Raw genomic sequence first — 14,631 nt, 5'->3', positions numbered from 1 at the left:
TTTCATCTCATGATTTCAAACCCCAAATCATCCAAAAAGGCATGATTTGGGGTTTCAAACCGTGGTTTCAAAAAATTTAAATATAAAATTTGACCCATAAGTTTATATTTTGTAAAAAGAGACCCATAAGTTGATAGATATTTTTAATAATTACTCCCACCAACCATTTACCAACCTCATTAACCTCCACCAACCTTTATTTATGTCTACCAACCTCATTACTGTTCATGTTAAATTTTCATTTTTATTGAACTAAAATTTGATCAATTAATGTTGTATTTTTTAGAAAAGCCTTCTAGTAGCGTATTAATTTTGTTATGAACTATGACTTGCTCACTTAGTAAGATTATATAAGAATTGAGAATGTTTTATTAGTTTTCATAACTTGTGGGGTTTTTATGTCTATAAGAGAACATACAACTTAAGATATACAAATTGCATGTCCAAACATGATTTAAAACCATGTCAAAACGGCTCCTGAGTATGTCATTATCGTTGTTGTCTTTTTTGTTTGTTTATATAATGGTAGTGTTTGGGTCAGCCTGTGCACACCTTGACGATTCTGCTACCTCCTCACTTGTAACTCGGCAAACACAAACAGATGAGAAAAAGTGTCTTAACATTTTCTTGTCTCTACTGGAACTTAGATTTTGTTTTCCCATGATGTTTACCTATTTGATTGACCATTAGGTCATACCTTAGGTGCCAAAAGATTTCAAAAGTTGAACCAAAGCCAAATCTAAATACCACATAAGAATATATCTGCACTCTCATGGGAAACCACAAAGTTTATTATACTATGACAAACAAGTTGTTTTGTGGATTGTTGTAGTACAATTCAATTTGTCAACGCGGTGTTTTGAAGCCCTACAAAGATCCTCCCCACACTCTCCCAAGTAGTAGACAGTTGCTACTACTAAGTCAAAAAAGAGTATTAAGTAGCAGTACAAGATAAAAAGAAAGTGTAGATGGTCCATCTCCATGTGTGGGCACAAATGCCAAGTACCACCTTTTGATTAATCTACTTGTCAAGTTCTAATGTCAAACATACTGTTACTTCAGCTGTATTGCCAACCCAACCCCCAATACCACCAAACAGGTTTCTGATGATGCAGAAAAGTCATACTTCAAATAAATCCGGGTCAAAGCAAAAATATTCTTGACTTGGTGTGTGAACCCAAACACACAACATGCTGCCATTATGTATCATAATATTAGATTAGGGGGGAAAAGAAATCCAGAAACACAAGAGACGATGACAGGTCAAAGAATTTGTCTGTTAGCCTTCAAATTAGAATCAATTGCAATAGATTATTGTTTTACTTACTGCATAAGGATTATATTAGTATATATGGATTAAGCCCTTTACTAGGCCTTGGTACAATAAAACATTAATTAATTTACATAGAGATGAAACTTCCTGAGCATAGTCTGAAACTCTCAATACTTTTGCATATTAATGCCATTCATCAACGCACCTACTTTTTTAACAATGAAGATGACTTGGGACAATTTGAACCACCAGACCTGCCAGAGAATATTCAGCAACAACTGACGATAGAATACATAAGAGTATTTGTTTCAGAATCCAGTTAATAATAAAAGTTGCAGTGACAACATTTGTAGCCAAGAAGAACCATACATAGCAAGAATCAAGCATGTGGCACCAGCAACTTTTTCTCAAGGCACCTCATAAGTACATAGGGAGTTTGACTGTAACTAGAGCTGTCAATATGGGCTTGGCCCGCGAGGCCGGCCCAACCCAACCCTTCATTTAAGTAGGATTGGACTAGGATTTCTTTGGCCCATATAGAAGTGAGGCTCAAAAGCCCAGCCTCTCTTGGCCCGCCGGCCTCAAGGGTTGGGCTGAGGCCAGCCCTTGAGGCCAGAAAAGAATAATAAATTAATTAATTTTTAAAAAAAATATAAGTAAATTAAACAAAAAGATAAAAGTAATGATTAAAAAAGAATGTACTTACTACTAAATAGTAAATTAGAAAATAAAGTAATACTTTTTAGTCTTAGAATTTATATTATGTTTAATTTCTTTTGAACGTGATCTGAATTAGTGATCAAAAATAATAATTTATATTTGTTCTCTTAAATTTTTTTCTTCTATGATATGATTTTGCTTAAGAATGGTGTGGTAGAAGATTCTATTTCATATTGCATAAGTTTCATGTTCAAATTGTACCAAAAATCACTTAGAAAATATTATTTCGGAAGACGAAAAAACTTAAAGGGCTGGCCCGTCCTAACCCGCGGCCCGCTTAGGGCTGGGTTGGGCTGCCATTTTGTAGGCCCTTCAATTAAAAGGGCCAGCCCGTCCTAGCCCATTTAATTCTTTGGTCCTTTAGGGCTGGGTTGGGTTGGGCTGGGCCAGCCCATATTGACACCTCTAACTGTAACTATTGATTCCCTCCCTTCTGGCTGGCACGGGGCACATAAGCTTGAGGAGAACTTCAATGACTGGGAAATAGGCAGCTTTGCCCTTCTACTTACAGATCTGGAAGAGGTACAAGAAAGGCTATTGACAGTAAAATCTATTTATTTTCCTTTGGTTTAATCATCCGATGTCCGGAACTTACTGGCCCGAGATTAATCAATATTTGCGAGATAGAGCACTCCCTACCAAAGGGACTCCATTCAATGGTTCACACAGATTAGGGTAGAGGAACCTTTACAATTCCACCACACCCTTGGTGTTTACAGTCAAATCTTGCTACAACCTTTTGGTAGAAACTCGTCCAAATGATCAATGGCCTTGAAAACTTTATGAAAGAAAAATGCTCCTGTAAAGGTCATATACTTTGGTAAGACTGTTATGCATGAAGCCTGTTTAACTATGGACAATCTGCAAATGAATTACTCAACTTAAGTAGATATTACTTATGTGAACGTTTAACTGAGACCATAAAGTCTGGCAAATCTAGAGCTATTCCTTTCTCTGTTTGGAGTACAGCGCGAATTAACCTCAGTGCTTTCAATTGTTTTATTTTATTCCCAATGTTAGAAAGGAACAAGAGAGGAATGGGCGAAGATGGGGATAAAGAGTAAGGATTGAAGCCCCCTTAGCTCTGCCAGGCACTTGACAGGAGTTAGCTCTGTAAATGTGTAGAGCCAAGTGTGACGAACTACGTGGGAAAATAGACCTTCTTTCTTTGATTTGAAGCAAGATTTTTGGAAAGTAACAATTCCATTCAGTTCGCTTTCGGAAAACTTGCTGGTCGCGGCGACCAGCGACAAGCCCCGTAAAGGAACAATATAGCGTAGTGATACCACAATTTGACAATCTTTGCAAGAATTGTATCGTTATACTTATGATCCTAGCCAACTAGTACATACACGACCTCACCAACAAATATTTGTTTTCTTACAAAATTGCTACAAGCCCAAAATTGATAGTCTAAAATAATAATCCAGGATCCCTGCTAGAGGAGAGTCCAAGAAGCAACCTAAAACGATGAACAAAGATCTGACTCGTACTCTTTGCAGCAAAAGTGAGTACCATGCCTCTTTAATATTAATCATCAACACGGATGTTTCTCATGATTCTTTTGGACTGGCAGCTTGTCGAACCTTACGTTGATGCACGTCCCAGTTGTATACTCGAGCAATCGTGACCTGAGAAACAGCAAACTTAAACAATAAGTAAAAAGTAAAAGATAGCAAAGACCCGGTGGCTGGAATTATGCAGATGTATAAACAAAATAAGCAATAATAGCAACTACTAAAAGTTTGCATTAGATACATTCACGGAGGGTATTCACAAATTAAAATTAATTTCTTTTTTAGAGGACATAAAGCAATTTAATATTCTTGGCTAGCATATGCAACACAAGTGAGGAGTAATTAAAACTAACTACTAGAATTCAAAGACAATTGATTGCCAGCAAAACACTGCCTTATCGTCCAACATAAGAGATAAAGCAGAATGGACCTGAGTGATTGTCACTTGATCCCTCAAAAATTGTAGATCGGTGACAAGAACTTCTAAGCTGGCTTTTGCATTTTCCAAGTTTTTCTTAAGGAGGGTCGTAGCCTGCTCCATCAAACATGCAACAATATCTCTTGATTAGTACTACAAATGTCAGTGTTCAAGGCTACAGAAAGGCCTCATTTCAACAACCAATCAGATACCTCTTCACATGAATACTCCAGCATGACATTTGCCCCAAGCCATAGACACACCGAATCAGACTCTTCAATTCTTGCCCGAGAATAAATCCCTTCTGACACTTCAAAATCAGCAATGAGTGCCTGCAACCAGAGGAATAAATTTAATGCAAGGGAATAAATTTAATGCAAGAGTTTTTCAAATAACTTACACATTAAGGAAACAAAAATGGGGCTAATCTATATTGTGTGGACTTCATCTGTGTTGATACCATTTTTGTTCAGGTGTAACAGTTGTATATTACTTCAACCTTCTAAATACACCAAAAAGCTATTAAAAATTGAGCATACCTGTACTGTCCAGGCACTTCAGGATACACATTCAGAATTTATTCAGTTCTTGTTCAATTCATAAGTGAAGTACACAGACCAATTTAACAAATAATTTCTCGAATTCTTGGTCGATCAGTTTGATATTTGGCAGTTTGGTATTTTTTGCATGAATAGGTACAACAAGGCCCAATGAAGGGTAATCCGAGCAATTCTGGTTGATTCTGAGGCAGTGCGGGTTGGTCGAATGAGCGGAAGGAGATTGCAAAGGCAAAATCAGACCACTGAAGGGTCCTATGCGCTGGCTATGCGTCGCACAGCCAGCGCACAAAAACCCCATCTCTGAATCTCAGACAGGCCATGCGCTGGTCGTGCATCGCGTGAGCAAAACACAAGGAAGACCATGCGCTGGCTATGCCTCGCACAGCCAGCGCACAAGAGGCGTTAGTTCTCCAAATTTGATCGGGATTGGGCCAACTTATCTCATTTTTGGCCTAGCTTATAAATAGTCGTTTTTCACATTAGAAAGGCGGCTTAGACGATTTTTGGAGACTTGTGAAACTCTTTCTAGGTTTTATTTCTCTTCTATTATTTTCTTTACATTGAAACCCTATGTTATTCATGAATTCTAGCTTCCATTCTCGAATCATGTGTAACTAAACACCTTAATTCTGGGGTTGTGGTGAAGCCATGATTATTGACGTTTGATAAGTATTTTAATCTTAGTAGCGTGTTCGTAAGCAATTGTTTCTTTACTTCCGTGCTTAATTGCTTGATTGTCTGCGCAACAGTGGAGTTCTATTTACTAATTGATATACGTGCTTGGGAAAGACGACGTTAGTTTAGAGAAGGAGTAAAGAGATTGTGATCTGATTATCCCTATAGTTGGGCTAGGATTTGTGACTAGGATAGGAATATACTTAGATACCGCAATCAATTACATACTGTACTCTTATTGTGTTCTTGATAAGTCAATACCATAGGAATATAGGAGGCGAATTATCTTGAATCGGTGAGTAGTGGTTCGGAAGAATACTGCAAGATTAATAATCCGGTTAATTAACAATTGTGAACAAAGTTGCTAAGGTAGGACACTTGAAGGACTCAATAGGGTTGGTGAACCAACCACGACCCTGGAATATTTCTAAAATCTTGATAAAAGCAACTCTCAAAGACGTTCGTAGCACAATTCTAGTTTACATTGTTAGTTATTTAGTTTTCAGCATTAAGTTACAAAACAAACAAACCTTTTATTCATTACTTGCATAATTAGTAGCAATAGTTTATTTTCGTGAAAGTATTGGTCATAAGTCTCTGTAGGTTCAACATCCGATTTTATATAATCACTATATTACTTGTACGATCACGTACACTTGCGTGTGCATTTGGACGCAACACAGTTAAGCATTCAGAATACACAAACTGAATACCTAGAGATGGTGTCAGCAAGGTGGCCATTTATATCCATTATAAAGTTAACATAGAATTGTTTGAATAACGTGATCTATAAGTAAAAGGACACCTCGATAGACATTTTTATGACCGAAAAATTTGGGACCAACCGCAGCCTCTGAATGGGATTATGGACCCACCCCTCTACCCATCTCCACTTAAATACTGGACTTAGTTCGCAGAAATCTCAATAGTCTTTATCAGGGTTATAATGAGAAAAATCCTCCCTAAGTTGCTCGGACTCAGGTGTGAGTGTCCAATACGAGTGCAGATCTAAAGGTTGGATACTTCATATCTAAACTTTCAGATTCGGGGGTATTGGATACGAGTGCAGGGATTCGGCTAAAGTGATTCAAATATTTAAAAATGAGTTATAAAATAAAAATATGCCCAAATTATGGACTATTAGGAAGGAAAGGACTGCAGGAATTTTTGAGAGCAAGTTTGAATCTGTAATTATTAAGTACAAATGCATCTCCTTACTGTTTTGTGGTGTATGACATGGCTACTGCAAATGATATAGAGGCCATGATAGATTTCTTGAGTTATTGCACATTCAGCAGTGATGTACCTGTAAATATCTTTAAAGCACCTTCTAGTTGCTGACTTTTTTAACGCAAATATCTTTTAATGATAAAAAATCAAATGCCTAAATTATGATTTCACCTTAGTTTTTGTTTTGATTTCAGAAATCACTTTATCTATCTCGAATTTCTCTATCGATACTGGTCAAAGTACCCAAAATTGATTGACCAAATCTAGTACGGATCCCACACTCACACTACACCACCCATGTCGTGTCGACACGAGTGCGGCATCGAAAGTGAAGAGTCCGCGCAATTTAACCTCCATTCTCCCCTCCCAAATCCTCATCTTCTCTCTTCCCTTTTTCCTGCGTTTATCTTCCCTTGTAGCAGCTACAGCCATACTCAATAAACATCCTCCCAAGTTCCAACAAAGACTGCGACTTGTGAATTGCTCCACAGGGTAAAGAGAAACGGAAACAACTAAAACCAGCATCGCATCAAACATAATATTGGGTAACAAACCAATTACAAACCATCAAAATAGAGAGATAAATTAGAGACTTTAGCATCCAAAGCAACGGTATAGTAGTAGAAGGGGATTCTAGAGAGATTCATTCGAAAATTGCTAAAGTCAGCTCTAAGAGGGGTCATGAGGTATAACAGCTTAAAAGCTTTCTACGCTTCTCAAATAGCCAGCAGTATTGGAGCCCAACGCAAAGAAGTAAACTGCAATAAAATTAGTGAGCGACTCTGAGAGGAGCAGGAGAGAAATAGCTGAAGGTAGTAGGTACAGGATAAAGAGAATACATTACCCATAATTTAACACCTTCCTTAGCACAGTTGCAGCGGCGAACAACGGTGGAATGAATGCAAACTAAGGAAACTGTTCTGTTGTTGTAGTGAACACAGCAAGAGAGACTAGAATAAAGTACAGATGAGTTGATACAGTAGTGTGGCAGTTACCAAAAAAAGGCAAAGGTAATTGAAACCCGCCAATTTGGCGCTTAAAGAGATGATGTGATGTGTAGCGAGGGGTTATCGCTTCATGTATGAAGCAATGCGCTTCAAAACAATGACACGTAAAGTGATCCCAACAAAGACCAATCTGTGGTTGAAATAATTTTTATTTTCAAATTGTGTGTTTCATTTTAAAGCAGCACACAGTTTTTTCTTTTTGATAACCGAGAAATTTTCAAGGGCCAATAGTGCACGGTTCAAAACTCAGTGGATAACGGGCCGCCGTCTACCCGTCCTCACTTAAATACCAGGCTTTTTTCTACAACAAGGTTTGAACCCACTTAAAGAAGAACACACTTTAAATTCTTGCTTTCAACTCAAGCCTCGTCGACCTTGTCGCTTCTTTTGCACTTTCCTTTTTTTTTCTTTTTTTTTTAAAAAAAAAAAAATAAGGTAAAGTTTATTAAAAGATACCAAGATGGTACAGAATTACAACAGAAACAGTCCCTGCCATAACAGGGCAGCTACGAACCCCCGATCTCCTCTTGGAAATCGATATATTGCTCCATATTTTCCATTACTTGTCATTTACACCAAAAATAAAAATTTAATAACCATCTATTTTTATCCTGGACATGTGCTGCCTTTTTTCTTCACAGCAAATCCTGTTCCTTTCCAACCATATCATCTAGAACACACACATAGAGGAAATTTCTCCAAACTAACTTATGAGATTTACCCATCCTTTGATGTTGCCATGATTCCAACAAACTCTTCACACTGGAAGACTGCCCACTTGACACCATGTAAATTTAGAAAGAGCCCCTAGCACTGTCTTGCCACTTTGCAATGAATGAATTCACTGTTTCTGCCTCTTCTTCACACATGCAACACCTATTACTAAGAACAACTCCTCTCTTCTGCAAGATCTCCCGAGTTAAACAAGCTTCCCTTGCTGCAATCCAACCAAAAGGCTACTATAATAGGTGCTCTTGATTTCCATATTGCTTTCCATGGCCAATCTGATTGATAGAGCCTTGCTGTTTTGAAGCAGATTGTAACAACTACTAACTGTGAAGATACCATCATTGTTTGCTGCCCAGATTAAAGAGTCTCTCTTGTTATCTTCCAAACTGAAAATGTCCAACTGCATCAATTGAGCAAAATCATCAACTTCCCAATATTGAGACCCCTCCTGAAAATCAACTGCCAGACAGTGCTTCCCTAGCACTTTTCTCTTTTAAGAACACTGCAAAGAACTTCCGCAGTTCCTTTGATTTCCTGGTAATTACTTTTACCATTATTAAGAAGCAGAGCGAATTTAGATGGCCAATACATCACTTGACTTTAGTGGAGCTTAAAATTAACAGAAGGAAATGGTCAAATTGATATCATTTCACGTTTTGATGGGCACAACCCAAAGATTTGTGGCTTATATGGAACTGTGTAGAATTTGACGGTCCTTGTACACTTCACCAAACATTATTGAGGTAAACATATATATTCAAATTTGACAACATCTCAACTTGATAGGATCCATAAGCCAATGTAAAAGCATATAAAACAAAATGATATCCTGCTCCTCCAAATCGTGAACTTCTTTCAGCAACCGCAGTACTATTACCGTCTTAGTTCTAATCCATGGGTAAGGTCACTCATGTTAGAGATGAAAATGGCCAAATTTAAGTATCGGGACTAAACTCTAAAGGGACCATTGGGTCTACCAAATAAACCGATCAATATCTTATACAGTCGTTTCAATTCCCCAAATTTAGCTAATACTGAAAAAGGGTCTCCAACACCTTAGTTTTTTGAAACTGAATCTCCAACACCTTAGTAAAAAACTATTTGCTGTAAGAAATTACTAAATATGCTGAATTGTTTCAACACTGTATGATAATTTTTCTTTTGATAAGGATGAAGAACTATTATTTCTCAACATAAAAAATTCATTTTCAAATGTCGCAAACATGCATGTATAATAGTCAATAATCTGATGTCAACTACCAGATAATGTGCATGCAAAAAAGAGTGGCGAGACTTCTATTGAAATTAAAAACAAATAAATAAAAGCATAGCAATAGAACAAACCTCACCACTGTCCTTCTTAGCTTGCAAAGTAGCAACTATGGCCAAGCATTTCTGTATATCAGGAATCTTTGCCTGCCATAGACGAAATAAGGATAAGAGAAACTCTCCACAAAATCTGAGTAGAACAAAATGAAAGCATTACCTAGCAAAACTGAGGCATTTTCAGTATGACTTTGACCAATCATACAATTGAGTCTGACTTTATTAGTGAAAGCATGCATGTCAAACGTGCGAGGGAAAACCTTGGGGACTAATCAGTATCAGAACAATAATCTTAACAAACAGTCATATCAAGTTGTAGGGGCAGGCTAACTTAGTTTATCCTTACTTCCACCGGTCTTTTATATTGAGCATGGCACCAATATGTATCTTCTACTTTAAATTTCAAATTTAGTTGCATGAGGCAGTCTATACTGGCAATTGGCAGCTAGCAGAAGTGGAGAAATTCAACATTCTATAGTTCTGTGATGCATAAGCTATCTTTAAAAGTCAGGCAGATTCCAGTCTTTAGAAATTGTTGTAGAAGTCATTCATCTGTGGAGAGATGTAATTTACGTAATCCTCATATGTTGGTCTAACTAGTAAATCGGAGCACTATTTATGGCTTTGACATGAAGCAACAAATTGCAAAAGGACAATCTATATTCCTCTTGCATAAAACATTAGTCTGAACATTTATCGGAAATTGATATGATCTCGTAAGTAACATATGATTTACCAACATTTTCTTTCAATCTGATGAAAAGGCTAATTGAATCATTAAGAGCCCGTTTGGATGGGCTTATGGCTTTTGACTTATAAGCCAAAAGCTATAAGTTAGGAATTCTAGCTTATGGCTTTTGGCTTATTTTTGTAGTTTTGGCTTTAAAATAAGTGCTTAAAAGCACTTTTTTATTTTACCCAAACACTCCAAAAGTGCTTAAAAGCTATTTTTGGCTTAAAAGAACCTAAAATAAGCCAATCCAAACAGGCTCTAAGTCTTGATAGTATTCCTGGAAATTAACAGCAATATACGCTAAACTTAAGTATGGTTCTAAAACTTCCCATGCGCCTTCTAACAAGAATCAACCAACAAGATTCTGAAAGATGAACACTTCGATTCTGAAAGATGAATACTTCTTCACTTAATTTCTCAAATAACAAGAGCAATGATATTACATTAATCCAAGAACCAGTCAAACGTCAGTGCCCACGTTAGGATAGACTTAGTTGTCAGTAGAACTAAATGTGACATAAGACACAAATGTGTACCTGAAGATCCCTCTGCTGAGCTAGAAGTTTCATTTCAACCACTCTGTACTGCTGAAGTCTGCAAATGGATGACATACATAGGATTTATTATTAAAGAATGTTATACATGGAAAGGTCTGCGTACATTCTACCCTTCCCAGACCCCACTTTGTGGGATTTCACTGGGTATGTTGTTGTTGTTGTTGTTATACATGGCACAATTGAAGGAGAACATAAGAAACTAACTACTTGCATAAGTATTTAAGCAGGACTACTAAAATGCATGGCTCTGGGGCTTATAACCTAATAGTAGTGACAAATATTCAGAGACAGAAACCCAGAACGGATAGGATTAACAAATTTATGATATATGAGTGCTAATATACAGGCCAAGTCATAAAGAATCAAAAGAAACAATAGATTTCCAATTTTTGTTCAAAAAAATTCCCATGTGATTTTATCATTTCAAAAATAAATAGACTCCTACAAGGCTACAACACTTAGAAGAACAATCAAGCAAGGCAAGCGCTCTATTGATTTTAGCATAGCATGAGAACCCCTATTCAATAGAACAAGCAAGCAAGGCAATATTCTTTAACACCTGAATCCAAAGGTATCTTTAATCAAATATCTTGCATCTATTTATGAATTTATACAATTTAGACAATTAGACCAACCCCATGCAACAGTTTGGCTTGGTCCTTCGGATAAACGACATTGTACTATTAAGCATAAGGAAGTTACAAATGAAAGAAGAATATACTTGACGTCACCTAAATTTTGTTTGAAGAGCTCATAGTTCGTATACTTTTCATTCAGGTTGTCAAACAATTTTATCATGCGAGGGTAGAAGGACCAGAGATTCCATAAGTAAAAAGAAACAAAAGACATCGAATTTTAATAACAAACCAACATAGGTTGGGAATGACCAGATGCACACTTCCATATTTGTAATCACACTGATTTTATTTAGTAATCCCCAAAAAAAGGAAAAAAAAAAGAAGAAGATGGATATAAGATTCACAAATTATTGTTACACAGCCGATCTTCTCTCCTTTTCCTACACCGATGCTTCTAAGCTTTCTTCTTGCATTTGAATAATAATTTCACTCTTACCCTTTTAATGGCCCAATCAGTTTTTATCAAAATACTTCAATCTAACCTAATCATTAGTCATCCCTGCACAACGACCTTACTTGAACAGGATCTGTTCTATAGGCTCACACCATTGTATCTTTATTAGTCATCCTAGCACAACAGACCCTATTCCAATATAACAATAGAAAAGGACACTGTAATTACCACAAGAATAACGACAAGAAAGTGTTTGATCTGTACAAATTTCCCATAAAGAAAGAAATCTTCACACCATAGTAAACAACTATTTAACTAATTAAGCAAACCCTGAAGTAAATAAGCAGAAAATAAAAAGAGGACGTCATGAACTGAAACTAACACTCATCAGTTCCCAAGTATTCAACACGTAAGAACACAAAAATGTAACTATCAGCGAGGGTTTAACATTTATGTAATAACAAACTTCCTGGATTAAAGATTGGAACTCCCACATCATAGCACAAACAACCATTTCTGATGATGCAAACCCTGAAGTAATTTCTTTTTAAAAAAAAAAAAAAAAAAAAAAAGAGATATCAGAAAGGTTCAGTTTTTATATTATAGGAGCAGCAAATTTTCCAGCACCCAAAAGAATAGAACTTTCATATCATAGCTAAAACCTAATTTCTAATCAAGGAACCCTGAAGAATATTAACACAAAACAAAGCCAAGAAACTCATAAAGTGGAGCCAAAACTCTCCATTACACCAAGCCACCAAAATTGATTTGCTCTAACTTTCCGACAGAACAAGTTACAAATATCCCAGCAATTATAAAATCCCTAAAGAATGGAGCACACACATCGTGGAAGACAACTAATATCTAATCAAGCAAAACCTGAAGTAAATAGACAAAACAAAAACAAAGTCATATAGTCACGCCAAAAATCTACGTAAATGACATTCCCAAGCAATCAAAAGATAACTAAAGATTGAAACTTAAACATGATAGAAGATAATAACTCCTAATTAAGTAAATAACGCCAAAGAAGCCAACAAAAAGCTCATAAACTAAAAGTAAAACTCTACACTAGACGGAGTCAGTGACCTTGATTTGCTCTCAAGTAAATAAAAAACAATAACATAAATTATAAAAGAGATCATAAGATCCGTAAAGATTGAAACTTTAACATCATAGCAGATAATAAAACAAAAGCAAAAAACTCATAAACTGAACCTAACACTCTACACTAGACGAGTCAGTGACCTTGATTTGATCTTAAGTAATACGAAAAGAATAGCATTAGTTATAAAAGAGATGAAGTGTGAGACCTTTCTTGGAGAAAGGAAAGAGCAGAGTTGACATCGAGAGAAGACTGATTGAGGTAAGACTGAACATCTTCTACAAATGATGCTCCTGGTATTCCCCTTCTCTCCGTTGCCCCACTCGATGACGCCATTTCCATTACACTTTCCGTTGCAGAACCCTCAAGAACTGAACAAGAATAAAGAGTTTATGATCACACCGTCGTCGTTTAGTATGGGCTAACGGAACCGACGTCGTATAGACACATGGTTCTTCAGCCTTACAATTTTGGACCCTCTAAAATATAGCACATCGCCTCGGAGTTACGTCAGAATGCTCCAGAGCTGTTATATGCCTCTATTCATTTTGTAAAGATTCTTTTAACTAATTTAAGTTTCCCTAAATTACTCAGTAGGTGTTTGGACATGAACTTGGGTGGAGGTTGATTTAAGTAGGAATTATGTTTCGACATATAATTTAAGAATTCAAACATTGTCTTTTTTATCATAAATATAAAAATTCTCCAATTTATGAAAACTATTAAAATCATGGTTCATAAAGTATTGGAATATCCTAAGACTCTACGTTAATAAATCATTTTCATGTTCTTTTTATAAAAAAAAATGATTGCGATTATATGTTATTAGAAACTTTTATTTTGAAACTGATGTTATTAGAAACTTTTAATATAAATAATTTTACAAGAACTCACCAGTCCAGTAAATCAACAATAGTAGTAACTAACTATTCTTCAATATAAAACACCCACATGATACGGAAAATTTCTTGATAAAATAGGGAATAAAGTAGAATTGGGTAATTACTTTTGCAATAAATATTATTTGTTTTGCAAAATTTAAAATTATGTGTCAAGTTTTAAAATGTAAAAAAAAAATCACAAATTTCAAAAAATTCTACTTTTTAGGTGGATTTGAGATTTGAAATAAAAATTTCAAGTTTAAGTTTTGTTAAAAATGTCATAAACAACCATATATTTCAAACTTGAAGTCCAAATTACATGTCCAAATGCCTCCTTAGATAGCTCATTAAAAATAGGAAATTTTTCAAAAATGTACAATCTAACACCACATTGCACTCACATACTATATATTCAGTTTACACCCGCATACATTTAATTTTTTTTTCGCAACTTTATTTATAACTGGCGTAAAATATTATACACTTACTGTAAGTAATGTATCAATTTTGTGTAAAAGTGTACAATAGTGTTATAAGAGGTATTTATACATAGAATATTATACACTTACTGTAAGTAATGTATCAATCTTGGGTAAAAGTGTACAATAGTGTTATAAGAGGTATTTATACATACTTTTACATTATTATACAAAATTATACAATGTTATACAAATTTATACAAAAATTATTGTTTGTCTCCTACGAACTTCAACTCGTGAAACTCCACCAGAAATGCGTGAAAACATCACAAAATAGCTCAAATATTCATTGAATAGCTTCAAATCTTAACCACAACTTCAAATGAAATCCCCACCTGTATAACAGTTAGTCAGAAAATTCAACAAATCATATAACCGATTTGTGAGTT

The 14,631-nt window shown here is 35.7% G+C and overlaps 1 protein-coding gene across 2 annotated transcripts; it reads right to left on the bottom strand.

Annotated features, from left to right (window-relative positions):
- Positions 1-3,177: 3,177 nt before the first annotated feature.
- LOC132626733 (prefoldin subunit 3-like) lies at positions 3,178-13,485 on the bottom strand. Of its 2 annotated transcripts, XM_060341702.1 has the most exons (6): positions 13,091-13,468; positions 10,725-10,782; positions 9,474-9,545; positions 4,141-4,260; positions 3,941-4,042; positions 3,178-3,624 (listed from the first exon to the last, which is right to left on the bottom strand). In XM_060341702.1, exons 1-6 carry the CDS (start codon positions 13,222-13,224, stop codon positions 3,547-3,549), a joined length of 564 nt encoding a protein of 187 aa, XP_060197685.1. In that variant the 5' UTR covers positions 13,225-13,468; the 3' UTR covers positions 3,178-3,546. The 2 variants fall into 2 exon arrangements, with proteins under 2 accessions (XP_060197685.1, XP_060197686.1); XM_060341703.1 differs by lacking the exons at positions 3,178-3,624; positions 3,941-4,042; positions 4,141-4,260 and adding an exon at positions 7,823-8,529 and having other exon boundaries at positions 13,091-13,485.
- Positions 13,486-14,631: the final 1,146 nt, after the last annotated feature.

Source organism: Lycium barbarum, chromosome 2 (genome assembly GCF_019175385.1).
Source record: "Lycium barbarum isolate Lr01 chromosome 2, ASM1917538v2, whole genome shotgun sequence".
NCBI classification, from domain to species: domain Eukaryota; kingdom Viridiplantae; phylum Streptophyta; class Magnoliopsida; order Solanales; family Solanaceae; genus Lycium; species Lycium barbarum.
The sequence above is the reverse complement of the archived record's forward strand: the minus strand, read 5'-3'. Positions and strand labels throughout refer to the sequence as shown.